General features: G+C 41.5%; 1 protein-coding gene across 1 annotated transcript; it reads right to left on the reverse strand.

The window, feature by feature from the left end:
- Positions 1-2,886: 2,886 nt before the first annotated feature.
- Positions 2,887-20,122, reverse strand: LOC124067504 (norrin cystine knot growth factor NDP). The gene is made up of 3 exons (XM_046404899.1): positions 19,780-20,122; positions 8,092-8,519; positions 2,887-4,748 (listed from the first exon to the last, which is right to left on the reverse strand). The coding sequence occupies exons 2-3, from the start codon at positions 8,296-8,298 to the stop codon at positions 4,524-4,526; spliced, it is 432 nt and encodes a 143-aa protein (XP_046260855.1). The 5' UTR covers positions 8,299-8,519; positions 19,780-20,122; the 3' UTR covers positions 2,887-4,523.
- Between the last annotated feature and the right edge of the window lie 3,656 nt (positions 20,123-23,778).

The following is a 23,778-nucleotide window of genomic DNA, read 5'->3' on the forward strand; positions in this document are numbered from 1 at the left end:
GAAGGTACAAGCAAAGGAGCCACTTTCCTGATTAATATGGTTAATATGGTCTAATATGGTTGCTCGTGGTCTGGTGCAATGTCAGATTAATGTTGTAATTTAGCAGGTCGGGTTGTCTGATCACATAGCGGTGCAGAGGTCTGAGGGAAAGTGATGGACAGGTGTGGAAATATAACATATGTACATGCACAGACTGGAGACAGAGGGACAGGATGCAGATGTCACCATGACAATGTATGTGGGAGGTGAAGTTTAGGAATACAGTTTAGAATAGCTACAGAGCAATGCAAGAACACACTGTCTTCCTTGGCACTGTCTTTCTTCTCTGCAAGATGTCTGCATTGTGTTTTATCCAAGACTCACCAGGAGACAAAACATACGACAGAATACACATTGTTATGAGTGTGTAATACTGTACATGTCCGGCTTATTTTCATTATGAGAGACTGTACTCTCCTTCTGCTCACCTTTACTGTGTGATATGGAGATCACAGAGATAATCAGGTTATATTTAACCCAACCCTAAACATGTAGTGAAGTGAAGTGTGTCAGCAGAGGGCAGCAGTAGCCTGGACTTTGACTTTAAGGGTCGGACATCATATAAATTATTTTAAGTCTTGACAAATTGAGGTAAATAAGGCTAATTATTATCTGGTAGTCCTTTAGGTAAATGAAGGTAAATAGTAAGTAGTAGTTGATTTCATTGTTTGCTTCTTCTATGTGGAGTTTGCATGTTCTCCCTGTGCCTGCGTGGGTTTTCTCCGGGTACGCCGGCTTCCTCCCACAATACCTGCCTGTAGTCAGCTGGCACTACTTGTGACCCTGATGGAATAGATGCATAGTGGTATAGAAAATGGATGGATGGAGTTACAAAATAGAAGACCTAATATGCAGACTCCGACACGAGGAATAAGTGTACGAAAAACATTAATTAAATAAACAGATTCAAAAGAAACAGAAACAAACAGAAGGCAGTTGGGAGTCCAGGTAAGGCAACAAGGCAACTGGGAGTCCAAGTAGTGATAGTCCAAGCAGAGAAACAATAATCAAATATGGCAAACACAGGGAACACAGGGATCTCAGGGAATGAGGGAATTCAGGGGACACAGAAGGGTGCAAACCAAACACAGACAAAGTGACAAAACACACATGGAGAGTGGTATATATAGGTATATATAGCAGGTATATACAGACAATGGAGACTAGACACAGGTGAAAACAGCCAAACAATCAGCAAACAGGAGAGTAAACAGGAAATGAAAATCTAAACAGGACACAAGAGAAGAAAATCTACAAAATAAGACAGGAAATAAACTAAACATAAACTTCAAATCGTGACAATAATAAGTGGGACAAGTTAGTAAGCATTGAGATAAAAATAAATAATAAAAAAAAAAACATAGTTGCTCCCGATGGCTCTTCCACAAGTGTGAGTGTTAATGGGAATGGTTATTGTTCCTGATGAACAGGTTGCACCTTGCATTGTAGTCTCTGCCAACAATGTGTGAATGTATGACTGCTGACTTGTGTTGTAAATTGCTTTGAGTGGTCTGTGGACTAGAAAAGTGCTTTTTAAACACAGTCCATTTAACATTTAGGTCAATTAAGACTATTAATTTACTATCAACCTATACATTCAAGCTCTGTAGGATCACAAGAGGTACTCGTTACCACAGCTTTTTGCCTAAGGATGATTAAAACCTTAAAGAAACATCTCAAGGAAATTCAATCGAAAGCAACTGGACTTAGTTATTTGTCTTTGAAGACGTTTCACCTCTCATCCAAGAGGCTTCATCAGTTCATGCTCGCTTGACTAGGCTGGGACTAGTCCAACGTTGGACTCGTTGGACTCGTTGGACTAGAAGGTGAAACGTCTTCAAAGACAAATAACTAAGTCCAGTTGCTTTCGATTGAATTTCCTTGAGATAACCATGACCTGTATGAATGAGAATATTCACAGGCTTAAAGAAACAGTTCACCCCGAAACAAATATATATATATATATATATATGTTTAGGGCTGGGACTGCCTTAACGCCATTATTTATATTATTTAACTATTATTTTTTATCGTCTTGTGCAATAAGACAGTTTTTCTAATGAGCAACCCTTAAATAGCTAGTGAGCAATGGACTTTATATTATAATAAAAACAACTGCGCGATAAAATAATTGTCAGTCCTAATCTTTTTTCTCTTACCTGCATAACTATTTATCCATTCAGATCCATCTAGGTAACTGTCATTATTCCGTTTCATATTTTCTTAGTAAATTAGATGTGCTGACAGCTTGATCACAAACCTCAGCTCTATTCAAATGTGAAGTCATTCAGTCCAACATGTGGCTGTGGCCCGTGTTTCACGTCTGGTATTTCAGATGGGAATTTTTCAATGAGGCAACAATACTGCAAGGATGAATAAACATGTGCAAACGTCTGCTGATGTGAAGGGTTATAAAAAGGCCATATGTGCGTGTCTGCCTGCTTCACAAACAAAAATTGACTCAAGTCAAAAACTTGATATTTTTGCTCCTTTAATTAAAAAGTCTGGAATTTGTCAACAATCTCCTTCACACTTTTTTGCTAGGAGATCCATGAAAGAGCGAAGTTAGCATCAGCCTGTCATTATCATGCCCGTCTCTCATTCTGTCACACTGCTTCCACAAATAATTATACCTCCTGCCTCATGTCACAAAATGCCTCCTCTCCACTAATGTGTGTGTGTGCTGATGAAAGACAGACACAGCAAGAGTAGTCAGCAGAGAAACACAGATTAATCTCCACAGCCAAAGCGAAAAGCGTTTGTATTAGGCTCACATGTGAAGCGGCTGGCGGCGTTGTCAGTTGTTGCTGGGAATGAAATGTTCACAGAAGAACATATTGTGCGTGAAAACCACACTGGTGACTGTGAGTCACAGAGCTCTTGCTGTGTTGAACACAACATTCTTACTTTCAAAGCACTTTGAAAAGGATCATTGAAGGGATATGTAATTAATCCACACTGGAAGATTCAGTTTTTAATTCTCTCTCAAAGACGTCAAGGCAGTCAAGTCAGCAGCGTCCCTGGAGCTGATGGGATTCAGCATCTTGCTCATGGACACCTCAGCAGAATGGGCCTCTCACTGACATGACTTTGTTTCTGTCCACTCATTTTATACTTAGCATTTTTTTCCTTCTATGTTCACATTCATTGCGCCATAGAGAGAAACAGGCTGGTTTGCAGTAAGTTGCTTACAAGTTTCAGTAAGATTACAAGTCAGTCATGATTTTGCAAATGCGACATTCATCAGCTTGCAGCCTGACTCAACACAGCAAAGTACTAAGAAAATAAGGAGATGCAGGGCTGATATAGACACCACCACACATTTTCATGAGAGAAGAAAGCACAATTCATACAATGGGACTGCATTGTTTATTTCATTTTTATTTTAATGAACTGACCACAAGTACTAACGGTCAATGACATTTTAGAGCCTGGCACACACATCGAATGACTTAAATGTGAGTTTAAAAGTCCTGTATCCTTCATGGTTGACTTAGAGGAAAATGTATGCAGGCATCACAGACATATGGAGAGCAACCATAACAATGTTTGACCAAATCAAACAGTGTCTCCAAGTCAAAACACTGGACATGTCATTCGTCACAATAAATGACAGGCAAAAGCATCAGTTTCGTAAGTCTGGCACGATAGTAGTGACAATAATGTGTCAATAATGTTGACAGGAACATCACAAAGACTCAAACAGAATAGATTACATTTAAAATGAACACTGATATCCTTAACTGTCTACTGACATTCCACAGCACCACCTAGGCTGGCTTCACCTTTCCCCTGGGTCTTCTTCCCTCCTTATTGTTCACCTGATGAGCTCAGCTGTGTAAAACATGGGTGATGCTCATGTTTTGCACAGCTGGATGAAAGTCTGCAGGGAGTGTGTAACATGTTATTGGGTGAATAAGCACAGCAGATCTATGGATCCACTATTTGTCTGGGCTCACGTGGACTCGTTCATCCTTTCCCATGCTGCTTTTTCACAGTGCTGTTTTCTTGTCAAATGCATGGTGGGGTTTTTATGGAGCTGGCAGAAAACTGTCATACTTATAATGAGTTCTGATATTGCAGGGGTTCCGCATGTGTGTTATGAATTATGGAGGCCTGTAATGAGTGTAGCACTTTTCTGCAGTTAGGAGGGTCTACTTTCAGCACCATGGGAGTGACAGTTTGTTCTGGATGGCTTTGTGTGCTGGAGAAATGTGCTTTTTAATGGCTTGTACTGACTGAATTAACATAAAGGAGAGGGCATAGTCCCAAGGGCTGCAGGTTTATTTTAAGGTCTATGTGAGGGTGGTTGCATTGCTCCAAACTATCACTCCCAAGATAAGAACAAACATCTTGAGCCGCTGTCCTCCGAGTCAATCCAATAATGAACCAAAATGCTCTAGATAGCTTTAGAACAAGGCTCAAGGACAAGAGGATCCTAGGTCTTGAGAGTTTTGAGGGTTTGCGAGGGTGCTGCTTCCTGTTCAGCTGCATTCCTCGCAGTTGCAGGCAAGGATGTACCTGTAAGTGGCTGTAATGCGAGTACCACCTGCACAGCGCAGTCTCACCGCCTTCAGCTTGGAAGTGTGTGGACGGCAGCAGGAGCAGGTGCTCTTGAAGGGCTGTTTGAGCACTGAGCTAAAGGAGATGAGGGGGTCAGAGCGAGTCGTGTGGCTGCAGTGGCCCTCACAGCGTGCCAGCAACACCATCTGGAACACAGCATACAGAAAACACAGTGCAGATAAGTCACTCACGCAGGTTTATCATGAGGCTTAGGATCTGCCAGGGATGAGAAAAGGTTCTCTGCGTACAATGAAGCGCTGTTTGTGTGTGGTCTTAAAGCGAACTGTCCATTAGAGTTCATAATGTATCAAGCTTTCCCCAGGTTTGACCACTCAGCTTACACACACTCACACATGCAAGCACATACAAAGCATAGACCTGATTAGTGTTGTGACTGTCTGACTGGCATTCCTCTGTGGGTCACTACATTCCTGTTGCCTCCCTAAACGGGCTCCCGTGTCATGTCCTTCTGTCAGCTGCTGCGTGTCGCCACCCATGTACGCACTCTGACAAAAGTCTGTCTGGGGCCACGGCAGGGTGACACACACACACACACACAAATACACACACAGACATCAGGAGTGTTGTCGCCGCTTTAAGACCGTTTGTCTTTGTGCTCGCTGAGGATCAGGCTGTCAAAGAGCAACTCCCTCTCCTCCTCCACCCTCGACCTCCCTGTCGGCATCTTTGCTGCTCCTCCTTTCATTTACAACTGCTTAGATAAAAATAGGTGATACAATGAATGCTCATTCACTTCTTCATCTATTGTACGTCTGTGGGGGTCGCAGCATCATTATAGTGTTACAATAAAGACAGCAAGTTAGGAGGGAATAAACATGAATAAACACGTCTTCCATAAGAACTACACATGCTGCTAGGTGCATACTCTCGTCAATGCAGCATGGTTGCACTTCACCTACACTAACAAACTATAGTTTTGAGAACGTCGGATATGTCAGGATTACTATCTTGTTGTGTTTTGTGTCTTCGTTTCCTGTTTTGTTCTCCCTCTCCCCCGTCCCTTGTTATTGATCTATTAGGTTTTTCTCTTGCCTGTCCAATCCGGGGGTGGGTGGAGTCTTTCCTGCAACCTATCAGCTGCCTACCTGCACACCTGCTCCTCTTCTGCCTTCAGTCACTCACCTCCACCAGTGGATATTTAGGACCTCCAACCAGGTTATATCGTCAGCTCTAGTGCTATTTTGTCAGGCTCACCTTTGCAGTTTCTTGTTGCTTGTCTTTTGAGAGGCTAATCATCATTTCCCTGTTCAGGTTCACCCTCCTGTTCCAGCCTGCCCTGCTGAGCTCTGTCTCTGGATTGGATCTTAGACTTCCCTGCCCTGTGAAGTTCTCTCTACTGTTTTGGATTCTTCATTGTAGACTGCACGCTCAAAGACTCCCTGCCAGTTTGTTCTTAATTCTCATGATTATTTCCCTATTGTTTGCTCAGTACACTATTCGTAAAATATTCACTAAAGGATTTCAGTGAATTGCATCCTTCATCTGCTTATCTGAAGCCCCCTTTGATTCCAAATCCTAGCAGGATATCAGCATCATGGGTTTCGGGAGCAGTACCATGTGGCAGTTAGAGCACTGCCAAGTTCTGGTTGAACTATCAGTGCAAACGATGAACAAAAACGTCCAGAAAAGGAAGGTCAACTATGACTCTTAAGGTCCACTGTGAGCAACACCCAGTCACAAAGCTTAAATCTCTACTACAAAAACTACTTCTCCTGTAGCTAATGGCAGGCTGAGATGACAGCAAGTTAAATGGATTCTCTTTCAAACTGTCAATCAACTTTGAATGAATTCAGCAACAGGGGTGCCATGTTTTGTACTAACTTAAATAATCAATTAATTAAATATTAAAAAATTGAATTCCCCCCCCCCCACGGTGATCAATTAAGGTTATCTTATTTTATCTTATCTTATGTTTTGTTAATCGATTTTGAGTCAATTACCAAGCTCTCAACTGTGATAATTTGCTGTTTTTCTCTGTTTCATGTTGTTTTAAATTTGAGCTACTTTATATGCCATTGGCTAGTAAAAGCTACAGCAATGGATTATATTATATGTGTTCATCATATAATTTTAGTGTCAGAAAAACAGAAATGTTTTCAGCTTTGCGATGATGCATTTTCCACCTAATGCAACAGAGGTTTAAAGAGTTTACGTTGCTCAAGAAGGAAGAGAATTTTCTGAACTCATAAAGAAGCAACTAATCCTTCAGTTTATCACAACATTTCAAATTAAACACAACAGGAGAAACACGAAAAGAATGAAACATTGGAAAAAGTAACTAACAAAGTGCAACATTTGCCTGTAAGATATAGTGAAATAGAAATGTAAAGTAGCATAAAATGGAAATGCTCAAGTACATTGTGTTAAGTAAAATTTGTGTTTTACTTTGGTAAATGTACCTACTTTGATTACAACACTGTGAATAGGTCATGGTGCAGGTGGATTCTGTCTGAAGTGTGGTTTAAACAGTCGCTCGGCTCGGTCAGTCACTCCTCTGTGTACTGTAATAGAAAGACTGGCTCATGCTGTGAGTGTGTTCATCCTTTCCTTCAATGAGCTAAGCTGTGGTCTGGCCACCTGCTATATGGCCTCAGAGTCAGAATATTAAAAAAAGAACCAAAGAACGGATCACTCACTCAAGCTGAACAACTGCTCCAGTGTACTATGAAAAGACAAAAGACTTTCAGTAATAAGGTTCACATGTTTGGCATAATTCAGTAGATAATCTAGTAGAGTCTCTCTACATAAAGAGGCTGTCTGACACACCTTCATGTAATTTGGTAACTCTCCACTTTTCTTGTTCTTTCCTCAGCCCATCTATTTCCTTTTAGCCTGAGATCAGGATCACAGGGAGAAGTCCAGCCAAAACTGAGCCTCAGCAACCCACACACACACAATATATATATGCAAACGCATACACAGTTTGGGCATGCAGAGTGCCAAGCTCCTCCACACACAAACTTACTCCTTCCTTGCTTGAATTTCCCTCGGGATCAATAAAGTATCTATCTATCTATTCTCTCTCTCACATACTCTCCATAAGACACTCAGTGTGGTCATAAAGGGAGGAGAAGAGAAGAAGGAGACAATGGACTGGCCAAATGAGTGAGGCTTCTGAGAGGAAACAAGAGTTGAAGAAAGAATAGAAGAAAGAGAGAAAATATGTTGAAGATGACTCTTGACTCGAAAATGACTCTTGTGTTGATGTTCATATGTCTTGGCCACTGCTCTGGGGCTTTCTGCATCTCTGAAGCTTGGTTTGGAACAAATTTCTTTCTTCTTATATTTGTAACAAATTATTTCATTTGTCAAGTGAAGTGGCCTTGTTGTTTGTTCCCAAAACTGAGCAAGTGAAAACAACGAAGGAAGTTAAGGAAGTAAGTTAGGGAAGCAAGGAAGGAAGTTAAGGAAGCAAGTTCAGGATGCAGATTGGCTTACACTGTGTGTGTAGGTCTGTTTTAACCTTACCTTGGAGTTGCACTTATAAATTGGGTGTGTGATGGTCTCCACAAAGTGGTGCCTCATGCATCGATCTGGATCAGTATCTCCCAGGTGTCGGTGTCCATTATCATTGGCCTTGTTGCTGCTGGCAGACTGGACCCAACCCAGCAGGGGGCAGCACATCAGGAACAACAGCAGGCCAGAAGAGGAGCCCACAGAGATTGAAGGCTTCATGATAAGATAACCCTCACACCCTCAATCCTCAATCAGTTCTTTCTGTCCCACAAACAAGTTGTATTTCAGGGTCTCTCAAAGGAGAAGGTGGATGTTTTTGTCTCTGTATTGTCCCTGTTAGCACAGTGGAGGTTCAAGGTCAGCAAACTGTGGGGAGACAGGATGTAGGAGGACTGCTTCATCAGTTCGCTCCATCCCCTACTGTTTGGATCCACCTCAATCTGGAAGAAGATGAACAAGAAAGCGTCAGCTGGAACACAAAATGATGACAGCAAGAAAAGAAACATTATTGTGAGTCTGGACAGTTTTGTTTTGTCTATTAGTCATTTGTACATCCAAGAGAACTGCTGTAAGTGCTGTAGAAAATCACACACTTTAGTTTGCGTGTGAGTGTGGTGGATGGAGCTGCTACCAGACAGCTTCTCATAGATATTTTGGCCAGTTTTGGTGCTTGACTGATGAGCGTATGTGGGTCTCCAAACCCGGCTGCCTACTTCACCCCTACACACACGTACACATAACATTTAAGTCCTGGCGCTCTTATAACAGAGGAGAAACGTGAGCCGTGCACAAACAGCTTGCAGCCAATCCCCTTCCTCTCCTTAGGAATGACTTTTTTCATTTATTCATTCATAACTGTAAACCTTCTGCCAGTCCCAAAGCATATTTTCATGTGTTTAAGTAGTTTTTTTTTCTTCTAACTTCACTTCTACTTTTATTGTCCTCCTGACAATAGGGTTCATGTTAGGAGGGAGCTTAGTGCTGACTGAGGCAGGTTTGCAAACAGGAAATGTGTTGTGAATTAGGGAGAGGTGTGTGTACATATGGGGTCATGTACATTCAGAGGTTTGTCCTGACTACAGGACTGGTTTGCACTTCCTAAACTCAGATAGTTTGTGCTTAAAGTTCTTTCTTTATACTCATAAAGTTCTTAAGTTCTTAAATACAGTGTCTGCCATTAAGGATACCTCAATCAAAAAAAAGTAGTGTGCAATCATGGGAGTGGTTTTCTTCATTGTTAAACAACCACCGTTTCCAATGGATATCTGTCTGATGTGACTCAGGCAGGAATATTCACAGTCAAGGTAATGTTTTAAAGTTTTATTCATGTTTAGTCACAGTCTCTGACTTCCTTCCTCACTCTCTGAGTCTTTCCTGGAAGTTAAAGCAACTGGCGACCAAATGAAACACACTGTTAGCTTGAATGAAATTACAGATTTCTCTGTATTTGAACATTGTTGAAAGCACATGAGTCAATCTAAGTATGCAATTCAACAGAATATACATAGGAACTACTACATATGTTTAAGCTTGACTTAGATTAGTCCATCAAGAAATTACAATGAAACTATGGAGCTTATACATGGAGCTGCTGAAGCTACAAGCCATAGCTTGATTCAAAGTAGTGATATACTAAATTAGATAGCACCATTAAAACTTAATACATGTTATTAATACTTTATTAATGTGTAAACTGGTGTGGGAAACATCTGTAGTATTATCCAATCAACAGAAATGTAGGTGTTAATTGTTTTGTATATAAGTGACTACATGGAGAAATATGTGTTTCACAGTTAGTACTGATGTAGTTTAGAATGGGGAGGTAACATGAGATTGTGCTATTATATCTGACATTTATTTGGTCACTTAATCTGATATTATTGCTTTATTTGGCATGTTTTGTAATTTGAGGTATATGTGTTATTTCGATGAAACAGAATTTTAACTGGACACCCATCTTTTCTTGTCCATAGCTAGTGAGTGACAAGCGAGGTGAGGTGGTATTTGTCAGGACTACTGGCAGTGTCGGGTACATTCTAAACACAGCTAGAGGCATGAAAAGGACAAGTGCTGACTGAAGAATTGAGTCTACAGTTGTAGTTAGGAATTCTCAACATACCGGGTATGAAATAGGATAGAACAGAGCCATGAGTTTATCAACTGTTTTTTAAGATACTACTTTAATCTTAAGGACTTCTCCTGTTATGATAAAATTACAATAAGACAAGCAGGACATATTTCTGTTATGAGGCCCCTGCACATGGACATAGTAGGTACAAGTGAAGTCAGTGACCTTTTTAATGTGTTTCATAAAGTTTAGGTAAAAAAACAAAAAACAAAACCACACCCCTCTTTTGCATCCACCTTCATCGCTGCATGACAATTTCCTCATTTAAACTGAAATCATAGAATACATCAAGTTAGCTTGTAATCTTTACATGCCTCCTTCCCCATGTACTGTCTTTAATCCCTCCCCCATTCCAGCCCCAATGTTTTTCTTTTTTAAGGGGAGTCGTTTAACCTTGACATTCCTCTTGAGAAATAGAAGTATCAATTGGCCTGTTAAAATAAATACTCCCTGAGATGTTTTGTTGGCCGATTGAGCATGTGTTGCAAGGTTTACATAACAGACAGCCCAGTCTTCTCAGAGCAGTACGCTGCCTTATACAGCCAGCGCCCATCAGCACCACCGGGCCTGCCAGCTGTACCTGGCCAAGCATTACAATGGTGACTGTTATCCCCATCTCTGCTGCTGGTTTCACTATCAGCATCATTAGTGTGCTTGATTTATGCATTACACACTCAAGACATTCATGACATAAAATTATTAATAGATCAAATCACAAACAGGGTTCCTATACATGATGAAATGGTATAGCAGGTAAAGATAAGACTTGTGTAGGTCTTGGATATAGGTTTTTTAAATATATACATGTTCACGCGACTGTTGGGCCTCTGTAGACACCCCAGAACCCCCACCTACAACCCTCTATATTTCCATTAAGTACATTTCATACTGCATACCACATATGGTAGCTTCATTATATGCCCAGAGACCCAGAGAACAACCAGAACAACTATGATGGAATAATATTAATTGGCTCCAGGTTTTCTGTATATCAGTTTAGTCTAGGGTACCCATTTTTATTTACGAGCACCAAGAGTAAACATAATAAAACAAAATAAGCATTATAATTAAAACAAGATTTTCTGCATATGGTGCCTCTGTAAAACAGGACCACAAGATCAGTTATTTGTGCAAAAACTGTCTAAAAGCTGTTGTGATCAGTGTTTCTATCATAACAATTGTCCAAATGATTACGTCATGTGAAAGAGGTTACTCATAGTGATGAAACTAGGTAACTACTGGGAGTCCATCATTCCCCTCAGGTCTTAGGTTTCAGCATCTTTCAGTTTATTGTTTTGGTTTTACAGCCCATAAATACTCTCACAACCCCCATACTATTGTTTTGAGGTGAAGCAGGGAGCTGCTTTCACAAAACGACAGAAAAGGCCCCTCTCCACTGCCTGCTCAGCACCAAACAGTAGACAAAGTTGGCGACTAGCTGATGAATGTAGCGCAGCATTTAGCAGTTAATGAGTGAGATATTTACCTAAGGGTTTGTTGAGACCAACATGTAAATGTTGCGCATGCACATGCAGTAAATATAGGTCTGGGACTGATGGTGATGGCCCAAATGGTGATGCAGCTTTGCATGGAGGAACCGATGATATATGTGATTGTAGCATCTCTTAACTCAGAGAAAAAGTGAAAACATGTTAAATCACAGGCGGCACGGTGGTGCAGTGGTTAGCACTGTCGCCTCATAACAAAAGGGTTCCAGTTTCAAATCCCGGTCCAGCTCCCCCGTGACCCTGACAGATAAGCGGTATAGAAAATGGATGTTAAATCACTATAGACTAAATATGACAAATGTGACTGTTTTTGTGATCACACTAGAAAAACATCCTTTGCATTTCCTTGTAAATCACAAATCCGCCTCTTGAACACGTTTTTGTTAACCAGACAAGGTCCTGAAGTAAAACAAATGACGATAGTGACAGGAATAAATACCAGGATGACCAAAATAAACTTTATTTTACTCCAAATACTCATTTTGGTCTAAAGACAGCTCCTTCTATGGTCAACAATTAGGTGAATTAGTTTGGCATTCCCAACATATTAACCTTTTACATGCAGCAAAGAGATGATTTTCTATTGATTGTCATCTTCCTGATATGCAGCCAATGGAGGCAGTCCAGCTCTAACAGCATTGCTATGTGAACAGGGGCATCACTCACTACAAGACGACAACACATCATAATTACTGCCTCTTTTGAGGACTTACGCTTCAACTTTGAAAGCTTGTGATATCAATACATAGCCACAAATGGTTGCTGGCTCATATAATGGGGGTTTTAGGATAATATGATATTTGTGTGAGTGAGTTCATTACTGCATTGCGAGTGTGCAAACTGAATGCATATCTCTGTGTGTGGCACTGAGCTCCCTGCCTGCCTGCCTGTACTGTAGTTTGAAGCAGAAATAAACAATCAGGAGGTTTGGGGCAAAATAAGGTCTGCTTTGGGGCCTCCTCTCCCCCCAGATCCCCCACACCTGGACTTGTTTTACAAAGCCCCTACCCCAGCACATTGTCGTCTAGTAGCAACATAACTACAAAAACAAATCATTTATACCCCTCTGTTGTAATGCATAGGTCTGGCCTACAGTGATTATGTTTGGGAGGGGTGTTGGATCAAAACTCACTATGTCACCTTGGGTCTTTACTGTTTTCATTACAAAAACGTTGGCAGCCAAGCTCCACAAAATACAAAAAGTCATTCATTCTGAAATACCCTTGAAATTTCAGCTCAATTTAAGTAAACAACTTGACTTGATGAGAAGTGTAGAAAAACTGCTGCATGTCCTGGCTCCAGCCAGTAAAACTCTACCGAGAAAGGCAATTTTTCCATTTGATGAGGCAAGAGATTTTTTGGAATGCAAAGCCACCCTATCTCTGTTAAAATGCATTCAGACGCATTTGAGTTAGAGGACTAGTATGTGGTCTTATTTAAGAAATTGTCGTGGTTAATGCTAGGCACATCAAGCCTAAATGGCTCAAGCCCAGGTTCTCAGTTACTGTTGCCTCTTTAAGTGGGTAAAGAGTCCAGTTTTATTCTGGTACAGTGAGAATGGAAGGAAGGGTGGTCTCTGTTGTGCAGAATCCTGGAGAGTGGGGAGACATCCAGAAATCATCACAACTTTACCACGTGTGCAGTGCATCCAACCTAAGTGATTGAAAGTAGTGTTTTAATTATCAGAGGACAGGGATGGTGTGGTAGAGGACTTGCTGCTGTAATTGTTGTGCAAAAATACATCTAAAAGATCATGACCCAAGCAAGACTCAAAAAGGGGTACAGCTAAAAATTATTTTTATTTTTATTTCAAATCTCAGTGTTGACAGGTATGCATCTACCTGGTTTTGCCTTCCAAGTAGCATTGCTAAATCAGAGTCTGTCCACTGACTCAGTGACTAAATTCTAAAACAAATTATACTTAAATTAAAAAAAAAATTAAAAAAGATTTAACCTATGATTTATATAATAATATGTCATACAATAATATAACACTGACAACAGTCATTGTCTTGCATACCGAGTACTTTTACGAAATACCTCTTTACTTTTACTCAAGCAAAATTGTGAATAAAATTTCACTTTATATTTTTAACTTTTAACTCATTTCTAACTTTTGGATTTTGTTTTACTCAAGGAATATTACTTTTCACCACTAAGAAAAACAGCAATAAAATAATTTATCCATATACCCATTCACATTTTCATCAGCTTATCTGGGGTCAGGTCATGGTGGCAGCTGGCTAAGTAGGGAATTCCAAGCATCCTTCTCCCTTGCAATGTTTTCCAGCACGTCCTGGGGGATCTTAAGGTGTTCCCAGGCCAGACGGGACATGTAATCCGTCCAACAAGCTCTTGGTCTACCTTGGGGTCTCCTCCCAGTTGGACGTGCCCAGAAAACCTCCAAAGGGAGGTGACCATCCTAATCAGATGCCTGAACCATGCGAAGGAGCAGAACCTCTACTCAGAGCTGACGCCAGATGTCAAAGCTCTTCAACCTATTTCTAACCTATTTCCAGTGCATGCTGAAGTTTGTGGACTGAAGAAGCCAACACAATCACATCATCTGCAAAAAGCAGAGACGCAATCCTGATGATGACCAGATGAACTCCTCATCCCAGGGGCACATTGAGATCCTGTCCGTGAATATCACAAACAGGATCAGAGACAAGGGACAGCCTTGGTAGAGTCCAATACCCACTGAAAATGTGCTTGATGTTGTGCCGAGAATGCAGGCACAGCTCTGATTTTGATTTTGGTTTGTAGTAAAGGACCTGGTAGCCCAGGTGGGATTTGGTTGTACGCCTTCTCCAGTTCTGCAAGACACATACAGTATAGGCTTGATGAGCAAACTTCTTAGGCCAAGCCCTGAACTGCTAGAACTTCCTTGATGCCAACTGAAAGCCCTTTTCCATACCCTGCCAAAACTCCTCCCACACCCGGATTTCTGCTTGAGCAACCAACAAAGTTGCAGCCCTTTCTGGCTGAATTTCATGTTTAAGTAATTTATCCCCAAACATTCACTTGAACAAGCTTTTTCAAATACCAGGACTTTTTTATTTTTTGACTGTTGGTTAGATACCACAAGCTATTTGGACACTTTCTCTTGGACTGGACAGTTTATAGGGTCTTTTTCATTATTTTGGACAATTTACAAACCAAATCATTGTAAAAATACTCGACTGATTAATCAGTAATGAAAGTAATTGCTAATAGCAGCCATAATGTCTCCTCTTGTTAGTTATGAAAACAAGTTATGACACACTGAAGCAATGCCATAAGAACTGAGGTGCAAAAAGTCACAATGAAGGCTTTTGTTCAAGGAAAAACATTTATCTCAAAATCTGTTATAAAAAGTGACACACCATGATGCCTGCCAACTGTTCCAGTCATATGTTGTGTAGAACAGAATTTCTCAGTCTATGTTATTATGTTTTGTTCTTAGCAGTGGGGTGCATGTATAAATATTCCCTGCCTGCCTCACTTATGGGTTTTTGTTCTCACACAAGCAAGCCCGCACACATATCTACATACAGTACATTAGGACTGCATGTATGTGTGTGGTCTAGTATTGTCTTGGCCATTGTGCTGCTGCTCGGGGGCTATAAACATTGTTGGGATGTTGATGTGTGATGTCACATCGGCCAGGCTGAGGAGCCAGATCTTCAGAGGGACCCTCCACTTTATCACCCTGGCCACCTGGCAGCTGCGCACACAGTTTTGTGTCGGGATGAGTCTGCCTGAGGTAGCAATGGGCAGCTCAGTTATAAAGCTGCCTATGGCATGCTCAGGAAATACGTGTCAAAGGACACCAGAAGACTGGGTATTAGGGAGAAATAGCAGGTAGAGTGGGATAAGTGTCATTTTTTTTGAGCCATCATGAATGCCTTTCCCCATCTATGTTCCTTCCTCTTTTCTTTTTTCCAACACCATCACACCCCTGATTTTCTCCAGTGCTTCATCATGCCCACCCCATCCCCCATCCTCAATCTCACCTCCCTCCATTGTTTCACCAGCTTTTAATAAACTAAAGGGCAGATTCCTGACTGGAGCAAGGGGATGGACAGACCCACCGACCTGTCCCCCAGCCACATACGCATACATACACACACACACACACACACACTGTGTTGTTTCCATCACTTTTGAGGACATTACATACTTACACTCATTTCCTGGAGACTTAACCACCACCTAACCACAACACTAAACATGACTTGTCTAATCCTCACCCTTACCTTAACCTAACTCTAACCTCAGCCTAACCTTAGAGCAAGTCTTTACCCTAGTATTTGATGATTTACATTGTGGGGACTTGTGTTTTGTCCCCATAAGTAAGGCGGGTCCTCACAATGTGACTGTGTTACAGAGTTGTCCCCACAACTACAGGAATACGAGTCTACACACACACACACACACACACACACACACGCACACACACACACACACACAATACATGCACACACATACACAGTTTGGCATGCAGAGTGCCAAGCTCCTCCACTGTCTACTGACGCGGGCTCCTGAAACACACACACAAACTTACTCTTTCCTCTCTCTCTCTCTCTCTCTCTTTCTCACACACACACACACACCCTCCCCACACACGAACCTCCTAAAAGCTAAGCTAAGCTCCTCACTAAATATATCCCCCCAGTAAAGATAAGACAAACAGTGTGGATTTGAGAGCAGTGAGAAACAGCTATGTGAGCTGCAGTGAAACTCCTCAGAAACAGTGGAGACACAGAGGACATATATGTATGAAAATTCTCAGATTTCGGTTTATTTCTGGATATTGTTCAGTATGTCACAGTGTCGTAGATGATCAGAGTTTGGTGTTAAATTTACTTTGATAGAGCAGAACAGAAAACCTTCATTTCGTTGGGTCAACAATCACACTCCTCAAATTGTAAATTTGCCTTCTCTGTTCTCTCCATTTTCATTAGAAATAAAGGAAAACCAATGGGAACATAGTCAACCACAGGCTAAAACCAACGCATGAAACTAGATCAATCCCCCATTCAGCTCCAAGCCTAAGGCTCGCTCAAAAAGAGTGAGCAAAGAAGTCGTAGGTGTGTTTGTTTGTCGTGTTGGACCAGGCTTCTCGGGGCAGTAGAGATCTGTCACATGCTTGTCTGGCAGGACGGTGTTAAGGATCTTCTGCGGTTTATGCAGAGCATCTATTTGTGAGAAGCACATTCCCGGTGCGGCGAGACATTGGGGACTGAGCTTCAGCACTGTCCAAATAAATATGTTCACAATGGGCCCCTCTCTGTGTGTCTGTGTGTGTGTATTTGCATGCATGTGTGAGAATATGAAACATGAGAGCACAGACGCCAACCATGCACTGCTCTGCCTGAGCATTGGCGTCTATCTGCACCTGGCTGAAAGTGCAGTCTTTCAAACACACCTCCTATTCCTTTCTTCTCCAAACAGTCCAAATGTGAGTTTTAGTTTTAAGGCAAAGATGAAGACTCAATCAGTGGACAGAAAAATCTTTCTTACTATACAATCTGTTTCTCAACTGGTATCACTGGAAGCTAAGAGAGATGTCTGGAGGGAGGTTTGCATCACACAGTCTAGATCTCTTTCTCTCTTTCCTCCTCTTGTGTCAGACTCTATCACTCTCACCTCCTCCAGTCCTCCTTCTCTCCTCCCCTGACACACATCTTGGTTTCATTCTCTATCTCCTCTAGTGCTCACTTTCTCAGGTGTTTTTCCATGTACTTGGACTTTTTCTCTCACCCCTCTCATTATCCCTCACTCTTTTGTAGTCACCTCATTTTTCATTTTAAGATCTTCTCTCTCTCTCTTATTCACACACACGCCTCTCCTTCCCAGTTGGTAGATGGAAGCAGTAGTTCATCTCCTCCTGCTCCTACCTACCACAGAGTCTATTATGTCTGTCATCATCATCTCCTTCTAGCAGCAAGTCAGCAGCCTCAGGGTACAGCAGGACAGGACAAGCCAATCATATCACAAAACTGCACACACACCTGTAAAACACATACAGTGCTGCTAGAAAGTTTGTGAACCCTCTGGAATTTTTTGCATAAATGTGATCAGATCTTCCTCCCAAAGTCCCAAAATACATGAAGATTACCCAATTAAACAAATACCACTGAAAAATGCATTTTTATTGAGAAAAATTTTCCACCATTAATTATTTTTGTTGGAAAAAGTAGCATTCTTTGATAGACTGACTTGTGTGTTTTGGATGATTGTCTTGCTGCAGTCTGAGATACAGATGCAATGTTTTCTTTCAATGATTGCAAGCAACACTAGACCTGCGGCAGCAAAGCAGCCAGAAACCAGAATACTGCCACCACCATGCTTCACTTTTGCAATGTGGTTTTTATGCTGGAACATTCTTCCAATAGCCTTCTGGCTCATCCATGTGGCCTTCAGCAAACAAAAGATGTCAGCAATTCTCTTGTTGGAGAGTGGTGACTTTCTCTTTGCTCTCTTGTGATGTGCACCATTTTTGTTCAGGATTTATCTGATGGTGGACTCATGAACATTGATTTTAGCCAATGCCAGAGAGGCCTGTAAATTCTTTGCAGTTATCCTGGGGTTCTTTGTAACCTCCTGGAGTAGGTTGCTATTGAACTGTTTTTTTTTTCTTTTTGGTTGGGGGGGTTACCACTACTGGGGGGAGTAACAACAGTGTTGAATTTCCTCCATTCGTACACTGCCTGCTTGACAGTGGCTTGGTGAAGGCTGAACTGGTTTTGTAACCTTTTCCAGTCTGGTGACCATCAACTTTAAATCTGAGCTCTGAAAAAGTCTCATTCGATTGAATCATGGGGCACTTGTGGGGTGAATAGCAGACTTTGATAATGAAGTCTCAAGTTTATATTCTTTAAAATATAAACTAAAAAACAAATACATACAATACATAGTCTTCAGAATTCCAATTATAACAACTTATAACAACCCCTTGTAATGTATGATGTTTATTGCATGTATGTTTCTCTCTCTCTCTCTCTCTTTCACCCTCTCTGTCCTGTCTACCTCTTCTTCTCCTCCTTCACCCAGCTGACTATCAGCAGGATGGTTCTCCCTTGTGAGCTGGGTCCTGCTCAAGGTTTCTTCCTGTTAAAAGGGAGTTTTTCCTTGCCACTGTCTGCTTGCTCGGGGGTTCAGGCTCTGGGTCTCTGTAAAGCATCTAGAGACAATTTTGATTGTATAAGGTGCTATATAAATAAATTAAATTGAAATTAAAAAAGGCTGGGACCCCTAAAGTCACAATTGATGTTAATGGCATTGATTAAAGTACCAGACTCCAATTAACCCTTAAAGGAACTGATAATCCTAGATTAGATTCACATACATTTTACAACAAAGACATTAAATGTGATACTTTTGGTAAACAAAACATTCAATAAGACTAAATTGTTTAGTATTACCTGTTTAACTGGGTCCTCTATGCCTAGTTTCAAGACTTGAATGAAGATCCGATCACATGGTCAGTAGAAATACAATAATAAAAAAAAAAATCTAAAGTCTTCACACACTTTCTATTGACACTGTATCCATACATATCCAAAGTTATTCACACCGCTATTAACCTCATGCTCCAGCACACACACTCCCTACAAGCTCTGTGAGTTGCACTATCCCTCCAGCCTCGCTGTCAGTGCCTGATTAGTGAAACCACCAGCGCCAACACAAACATGTTTCCTCCTATTACACATCATGTCACACTGTTTCCTAATCATAACCACTTGCAGTTTCTGGACACATGCAGAGCAGAAAATACCTGCAGTAAAAGAGGAATGTGCACCTGAGTTTAGGGATGTGCAACAGAGAAAAAGTGAGAAGAAGGTTAACTCTGCGTGAGTGTAGCCATGCACAGATATATAATGTCAAATGAACATGTATCACATTATCTCTCATCCAGACTTTACTTGTTTATACTGAATTACACAACTACACAACATCTGCAAAAAAGGAACTATAGCTTAGAGTTTAATAGAATGTATCTAAGGTGTACTGGGCATTAAAAAAAGAAGACAGGTTAATGCCAGGTGTATCGATTATTGAGGTGTGACATGGTCTTACCTTCAGCGCCCAGCAGCAGAAAGACAGCAGAGGTATCCAGAGACGGGCTGAGATCCTGCTCACAACAATGATTTATTGTTTAACTATTGTTTTCCAGCCAGCTCCTCTCTCCTCCTGTTTCTACCTCTCTAACACACACTGATTGTCTGAATGCTGTTCTCTCCTCCTTCTGTCTTCTGTCTCTCTCTCACCTCTTCTCTCCCTCTCTTCCTCTCCTTTCTGTCCCACAGTCACACTCCCTCACTTTTCTCACAGGGAAATCACGAGAAAGAGGGAACAGACTGGATGCTCTGTCTGTGAGGACGATCGTCACATTTGGATCGTGACACAGCAATCGTTTATCATACGCCCTTCCCTCCCTCTCTCTCTCTCTCTCTCTCTCTCCCTCTCTCTCTTTCTCACACACAGACACACACACACACACACACACACCAGCTGATGCACCGTCACGGTCCGCAGCGGCAAATGGGAATTCCAGCCCTTGACAGCTCTGCTCACCCCATCAGCAGAGAGATGACCAAAAGCTGCAGCCAGTTTTACGAGGTCAGGGTTATAAAACTGTTAGCAGATTTAGTTTATTTAAAAACAACTGGCCCCTGTGGCCTTACTCTTCACACGCTTTCCCCTACCACAATATAAAGAGTGGGGGTTTACAGGTGGGATGACTGGGGTGACAGAGGGTATCCTGAAGATATAAAGGGGAGAAACTATGATGAATGGAAAGCTTATAATGAGGGAGGCACCACTGTTACACTGAAACAAGAGCGTCCACACCTTCTCCAAGGCTTGGGATGCAACTGCTACCAAATTATTGCAATACATTACAGTTTGCAGAGTTGCTTTTCTTCTCTTTCAGCATTTCCAGACTGTTAGGTGGTGTGGTGGTTTGTTAAACAGGTTAAGGTACCAAAATGAGTAGCACAATAGCAAAAACTGGCAATGATGGTGAAGGCATAACCCTCTAATTGGAAAAAAAAAACCCTCAGAGGAAAAGAAAACACAGAGACAATCAAATAAGTCGCATTATCTAGGACTGAGAATGCATTCTTTCAACATGTTTCACTCAGACAGGGGGAGTGGAGCATTTTGGGGAGGGCACAACATGACAAACTAATATAATTTTTATAGCCTGATTGAATAAGAAAAGGGTGGTCAAACAGAGGGGAATAACAATGAATACACTGCATTCAGTGAGTGAAAATGCACACACACACACACACACACACACACACACACACATCCTGGTAAGCAGAGTCGAGCTCTTGGGGGAAATAAAGGGAGCAAGCTGCACCACACTAAGCAGGGCTTAGTGGGTCAAAAGTTTAAGAAGCACAATTACCTGAAAGACCTCGGCTGACCCCCCAAATTTCTCACCTTCTGTTCCCTCACACATGAACACACACACATCTTTGACAGAGGCAATTTACAGCTAGCAGCAGGAGAGGGTGAAAACATCTACAACACCAAGAGGCTCCTGGTGAGAAACAGAGCAAGAGACCCACATAGGCACAGTGTGTATTTTGATTACACTTTCAGGCATTATAAATGAACACCAGTGTGAAGCATGTCAGATTAAATGGTCATAACTCACCTGGACGGAATACCACCGCCTCTCTTCGGCTTCCTCTTACACTCCACACTTGCGTCCATGTAAGAGGTGGTGACAGGGAGTGAATGGTTTCAGATAATGTATCACAATATCACATTAAGAAAATGTTAGGCCAAGCCAAATGTGAATCCCATATGTGAAGGGAACAGGGTGGGGTGAGAGGCAGAGAGAGGGAACAAGCTGGTTGCCAGAAGATACATTGAACAGAAGGACGGGACTGAGCTGACATACTGCTGCAATAAACGGCTTTCTGACAACCCGCATAAAACCTTTCACTTTCTGTAGCAATTGTAGGTAAAGGGACAGTAATGATACAGCCATGGCCTGGAGGGTTTCCTTTACACTGGGGGGGTAAAGGTGTTTACATTACACTCTCCCTCCATTAGTAATGGTTGAGGTGCCCTTGAGCAAGGCACCTAACCCTACAACTGTGTTTGATCAGGGATGGGTTAAATGCAGAGAAGAATTTTGGGTGTATGTAAAGATATACTTACGGTAAGCTTAAACTTCAAAAAAAAAGGTAATCTCCATTACAGCATTTCCATAGCTTTTAAGATAATGACAAACTCTTTACTCCCACCACTTTTCATCCAAATTTCAACTTGGATGGAAATTCATTTTGCTGATGTGTTTCTGTCTGGTTAGCATTTTGGACCATACCCTGTGGATGATCACACCAGTGATTAGGCTGCAGGTCGGGTTTCAATAAGTAGTATTATTTTCTGGAGTCTACGTGGAGGACATGTATTCTGTAACTTGTAGCATAGAGGCTGTGTAGTAGTTCCATTTATACTACTTTCTGAACTTTGCTTAGAGGACTCATTCCACACATGACCAAAACATATGCCATAGCTTGTTGTAGTGTAGTGGACACATGTACCCAGTCAAAAAATTAGAGGTATGCTTACTCCCTCCAATGACAAAATTTATGTCATACAGACCCTGGAGGACCCTCTTGTACTCAGGGACAAGGAAAGTGTGATATAGGTTGCAGGCTCAGTTTTGTCATGGCCACTATAAATCTGGGCATGTTTCTTATTTTCCCTTTTCATCTGTGCTTTGTCCTATCCTAATGTGCTGTGATTGGCTAATAGTAACACACTGTGATTGGCTAGTGCTTATTATCCCAGGAAGCTTTCCCTCTTGATTTCAAACCCTTTAACAGCCATGAGGGAACATAACATTCATTGCTGCTCCTCTGACAATACAACACCCAACGTCTGCATTTATACACTAGAATGTGATGTGCTTTGTTATAAAAAGCTTTTTGACAGAAGTCCTTTAGAAAGTCAGGAGAAGTAGTTTAAAGGGAGACAAAGTTCCTGTAGACAGCTGAATGAGTTGGATGATTGGATTACATGCTAATCTTACACCTGAGAGGTCAGGGTTTGAGTCCTGTGTTTAGTAAATATTAATTTATTTTTAGATTTACTGGTACTTTCATTAAAATAAAAATCAGCTGCAGATTTGTTAGGTTTGGAAAAGATTATGATTATGGTTTGACTTTAAGTAGAATCATTGAGTACAGCTCTGGTTTAAAAACACAGATCTCGCTTGGTCCAGGCAACAAGCAATAGGCAATCACGGTACAGGAAGATGGGACTAGGAAAAGCTGTCTTGGGATAAAAAAGCATCTCTACGCAGACTCCAGAACAGTATAAACGCAACTACTACATGCCTGTGGTGTTTGCAGCTGTCTGTGTACATGTCCGTTTTGCACTTATTCCTATTTTGCACAAAGGTCCTAGGAGAGTGAAGTGGTAGTTGTCCCTGTCTTGATCAAGTCCCACCTTGGCTGCAGGCAGTCTGACTTACTGTCCCCATGAGCACTAGCAACTGAGATGTGACTGGACCTGATGAGACGTGAGTCATCTCTATCTCTACTAATCCCGTTAGCAGAGCAGGGTCTCAGTGACACCTGAGCCAAACATTCACTGGCCTATGGGCAGAGTGTCCTAACATTACCCAGGTAGGATTTAACTATCTTTCTCTGTCAGATTTTAACCACATCTCTGCTCTTTCCTTTGGTGAAGAAAAACTAGTCTAAAGCCAGTTCATATTCAGGGTGATGGTGCAGAAACATGTTTAGTTTTCATTTGAAAAAAATGGAAGTGTGCTTTTCATGAACAAAAGGAAGGGGGACTATAATTTAGTGAGATTTATGTGGACCAGTGTGCAACAGAAAAACAGGCGTGTCTGCATCAAAAGGGGTCTCTGCTGCGAGCCAAAAGCCCCCTCAAAAAAATAGTCCCATAGTTGTGATTTACAGCTGGTGTAGAATAACTTTCTCTTTTGTTGACCAGGTAAAATAATGCCACTGCAGCTGCCAAAGACAACTGATGTTTGATGAGTGTACCAGGTCTGGTGTTGGAGTTCATGGAGACACAACA

Source organism: Scatophagus argus, chromosome 11, assembly GCF_020382885.2.
Source record: "Scatophagus argus isolate fScaArg1 chromosome 11, fScaArg1.pri, whole genome shotgun sequence".
Classification (NCBI taxonomy): Eukaryota; Metazoa; Chordata; class Actinopteri; family Scatophagidae; genus Scatophagus; species Scatophagus argus.